The 4,852-nt window shown below is 36.1% G+C and overlaps 1 protein-coding gene across 1 annotated transcript; it reads right to left on the bottom strand.

The window, feature by feature from the left end:
* Positions 1-2,065: 2,065 nt before the first annotated feature.
* Positions 2,066-3,606, bottom strand: LOC143550023 (uncharacterized). The gene is made up of 2 exons (XM_077040763.1): positions 2,841-3,606; positions 2,066-2,448 (listed from the first exon to the last, which is right to left on the bottom strand). The coding sequence occupies exons 1-2, from the start codon at positions 3,223-3,225 to the stop codon at positions 2,066-2,068; spliced, it is 768 nt and encodes a 255-aa protein (XP_076896878.1). The 5' UTR covers positions 3,226-3,606.
* Positions 3,607-4,852: the final 1,246 nt, after the last annotated feature.

Raw genomic sequence — 4,852 nt, 5'->3', positions numbered from 1 at the left:
GTCTGAAACCTTCTGCTTGAACTTCATATCCCTGTACGCGATGCCACTATTGTATATTGTGATAACATCTCCGCCGTATACCTCTCTGAGAACCTGATACAACACCAACGAACTAAGCACGTTGAGCTTGACATCCATTTTGTCCACGACAAAGTTAGAATCAGAGACGTACGTGTGTTACATATTCCCGCTGACTATCAATATCCAGATATTTTTACTAAGGGCCTGCAGAAGCAATTATTCATCCATTTTCGATTATGGTTGTGCCTTAGGTCAACTACGGCTCACAGTGCGGGGGAGTGCTAACCAATAATATCTTGAGATATTATTGGTTTATTATAATTATATTAATTGTATTATCTTGTAGTTTGTATTTATCAGTTTGTTAGGTTTGTGCTATATTAAGGTTTACCAAGTAAATAACGGAGATCGAAATATTCCCTCATCTCACACAGTGGTTGAACACAAACATCAACGTCTTCTTGAAACAACTCATTCACCTATGTTTCGAAGATTCATAGGTGAATGTATACAGACTGCCACATATATCATAAATCGATTACCAATGATTTGGCAATATCTCTCTACATCTTGTTAGCTTAACATTCGTAGCAGATGTTAGGCTAATGTATTCATTACCATAAATGTCATTGAACCGACTGTCTTACAGTCTGCCTTATTGGTCTGGTCCAATGGTTGAATGGGTTTAAAAAGACAAATGACGAATGACGTATAAATAATTTAATAAATTAAAAGTATATGCATAGGTATAAGTGTATAACTAATAACGAACTATACGGATAAGTAGTTTTTTGTTATGTTCCCAATCTCTTACGTTATTTTCTGCATAGGCATACTATAAGTTCATTAGTTATAGCTAGTTCCAGAATGTTGTAACCTTCTCACAATAAAAAAAAAACAATTTGTATTACAAATTTCAAGTTTGTAAGTCAACGTGTGGTTTTATCTAGATCCTAGTACATAGTGGATGTTCAAGAATAATGGTTAGTTTGTGTTACTCATAAATGTATGATATTTTGATGATATTCCGGCCGTTAATACACATTTAACATTGTGTTACTCGTCTTTGTATTTAATTTTGATCTCTGGTTGCCAATATTGTGTAGAGGAGCAGTCTAACATGTTGGGTAACTTGTCAAACAGGTTTGGCTTGTACATGTAGCCAAGTTGTCTGGAAAACACTTTTTTGTCCAATTCGTAAGATTTTTCATGTGTTCCATTTATGATTACAAAATGAAATCTTAATCTAAATCTGAAACTAATCAGGAGGCTAAAATAGACTTTGAACACTTTCAAATTTAACATAGTTTGACTTTTTCACCTCTAACTAAAGTTTTCAAATTGGCCTGAGAGCTTTATACAATTATAGAAATAGTGATAGGTCATAATTCATAACCAGCATCTAAATAAAACAATTTAGTTCACCAATATGGCGCTAAAAAGATACAAAAATCATAAATGAACGTTGTATAGGTCATAACCCTTCAAGTCATTTTACTTAGAAAAACATTGATCTTTTATTGTAATAATGGATTTTTTGTTCTTGATACCTACAATAATTTTGCATGGGGTCAATACATCCTATTTTGACCTGTAAAAAATCACCGGTTTTAAACTAACCAGCTCATTAACCCTCTCTGAGAATAATTATAAACTGTTATCTGTTGTTAGATTTGATGTTAATAGAACCATTAGACTTCTATCAGTGTAACAGTAAAAGGAAACTGATGCCTGTTTGACCTCAAAAAGTCAAATCAGCCCAGTTAACTAAAGGAAGAGAAATGTTACAATAGTGATCAAAATAGTAACCCACTTCTTACATATCTATTATATTCATCCATTAGTTAGTACACAAAAGGCCAGGACCCTAATAAGCCTCACAACTCACAAGATGAATTGAGGTCACTTGGATGCAACTTCTTACAAGCTAGTTAAGTCATAACTGATTCATTGTTTCTTAGATTTAAAACTAACATTAGCATATATATATATATATATATATATATATATATATATATAGTTAGCAACCATATGCAAAAGTTATCTAGCGATACGTCCTGAACGCAAGCCTGTTAACATCAACATGGGGAAGAGTCACCTTATACAACCCATCTTGCATCTCCCTCTTAAAACCCTCTGGCACACGTATCCCCGCGATATAATGCTTGTTCTCCCGTTTTCCTTCAATGATCAAAGTATCATACTCAAAACCCGACTCCACATCCTCTATCTCAAACCCGGGCATGTTCAACGACACACACAAACCTTCCTTATTTACCACATTTTTCTCCACCCCCGGCAGATTCCCTTTTATGTATATGCTTTCCCCCGTATCCTTCTTATACGCAGTGAACGACTTACTCTTCACAACCGAGTGAGCTATTACTTCACACAGTTTCCTTCCTAGATCTGATCGATCAAACGCATCTGAAAGTAACCATTCACAATGTAAGTATATAACTGTATAGTTTCAATTCTAAAAGATCCTAAGATACTTAATAGGAGTGCAAACGAGCCGACCCGCATGGAATCCACTCGAGATTGGATCAATTAAAAGCTCTAAACGAGCCGAGCTCGAGCCTTGTACGTGAAGAATTGAAGTCCGTTCAAGCTCGTTGAGGTTCAACGAGCCTATTTTTAAATTTCAAAAATGTACAGTAACTTCAAAAGACAATTTTTTAAACCATCTCGTTTTAACCCAAACCCGTTGCCTATCGACCTGAACCAAATTAACCCTTTTTTGAGCTGACCCGTTCCAACCCAAACCAGCCCGACCCAATTACCAATTCTACCTAAGATATTATTGGGACAGTAATTACCACAATAAGGCGTAGGGCGAACGATTTTAACAGGTGTGTGAACAAAATCAGTGTTTTTCAGATACGGAAAGGTTAACTTCACCATTCCCTTGGAAATCAACCCATTCATTCTACCGACCGGGTCGACATTCTCGGGTAATTTGACAGCCGCAAGGTAGGTTTCTTTACTGGTTTTATAGGACATGAGCATAGTATCATCTTCAACAACCGTATTATGAGCAACCGCCTGATATTCGCCTTTCGGTACTGGTAAACCCGGCATTTGTAATATCACGCACGGGCCGTCATCAGTCTCCAACTTCTCCATTCCAGGGATGTGTACGGTCAACTCTTCATCGTTGACCAGAGTTAACAGCATTGATGGAACTCCTGACATTATGTCCATTTGATACGCTAGAAATGGTAGATCAAATTCAAATGTGGCTGAAATTGAAAATTAAAGCATTTAAATAACAAGCATTGAAATATTATTGGAGGTTAAGAAGAGAATTAGTACGTTTTGGTGGTGTGTTGTCCGACGGAGATGAAAAGGGTCTTGTTTGACTTGTGTTGACCGAATGCTGACGTGTGGTGTGAATGGTGGGTAGACGTATGGGTGACGGTGGACGGAATGGGATGACGGACCTTGTGAGGCGGAGCAGGGTGGATGCCATGGTCTCCGATTACGCAATTCTGAAAACCAGTGCAAAGTTTCTTGGAGACCAAGGGTTATATGCTTATTGTTGGGTGTAAACGAGCTCAGCCGAGGTCGAGCTCGAGTCTGAGTCGTTTTAATTTATGAGGCTTCAGCTTGAGCTTGAGCTTGAGCTTGAGCTTGAGCTTGACTTGTTTAAAGCTCTTTTTTTGCGCGCGAGTTTTTTTAAATTTAAGTTTGACTCGTTTATTGTTGATTAGTTAATTTATATACATTTAAAATATATATATATATTTTGAGAAAAACTTAGTTGAGCATGATATATAGAAACCCGAAAGAACTAAAATTTAAAAATGCATTAGGTTCATTAAGGCTCGACAAGCCTAAACAAGTTTCTCACACAAGGCTCAAGCTTAGGCTTCAAAGCAAAACATGCTTTATTTGAGGCTCTAACTCGGCTTAAAGTCATTAAAGTTTGGCTTATTTCGATCTTTTTGTCAATCCGAGATCAAGTAGCTCACCTGCAACTCGTTTGTTTGCACACCTTATACAAGAGTATTATAAAAATACATTTTTTTATTATGTTCATTATATTGAATCTTATCCATCTTAAAATGATTTGGGAGTGTTTTTTTAAATACTTGACAATTAGCTAAAGCTTTATGTTAGATCTAATTTTATTAAAATAAGGAAAATTGGTTTTAAATAATCTAAACTATGGCCTATTGGTAAATATACATCCCAACTTTGCACTTGCCTGCTGGCAGTACCAACTACTTGTGCATCTGTTTTTAACGGGCCACGACTAACGGATGTTAACTCCGTTAGTCTTTGTCTGACGTGGCCATCCCAGCTGTCAAATATCATATTACGTGGAACGTCTACGTGGCGGCTGACTGTGTATAAGGTGTATGTTATCATCACCATCTTCAACCTAATACTCTTTACAACCCAAACCCAAACGGGTTGGTTCCACTTCTGGAACTTAGTATTATGAGTTTAAAAGATAACCCAATTGGTCTAACATAATTTGGTTTAATGAGTTGATATAACCATTAAACTAGTTTTTGTTGCGCAATCTGTTGAACTCTTAGTACCTATCTGTAATGGTTGAATTATTGTGAGTTTTCTATGCTTGAGAAAAATATAATAAAAATTGTCTGAGAAACCTGATTCATATATCATACTGTGATAAATTTTGTAGAATTTATCCTTAATCTTTTCTTTGTGAATAAAATCAGTTTGTACATGTCAGAATCTGTCTCGTGAACTGAATGATCATAAGTTAAGTTGTATGATGAATATTTGGTTGCTTTGCCATGATATGATGCGTGGATACATGTTAGGACTTTCGGTACTGTTGACATTACTTATTATC

This window comes from Bidens hawaiensis, unplaced genomic scaffold (genome assembly GCF_021521415.1).
Source record: "Bidens hawaiensis isolate Kalapana, Puna unplaced genomic scaffold, B.hawaiensis_p1.1 tig00015906_1, whole genome shotgun sequence".
Lineage (NCBI taxonomy): Eukaryota > Viridiplantae > Streptophyta > Magnoliopsida > Asterales > Asteraceae > Bidens > Bidens hawaiensis.
The sequence above is the reverse complement of the archived record's forward strand: the minus strand, read 5'-3'. Positions and strand labels throughout refer to the sequence as shown.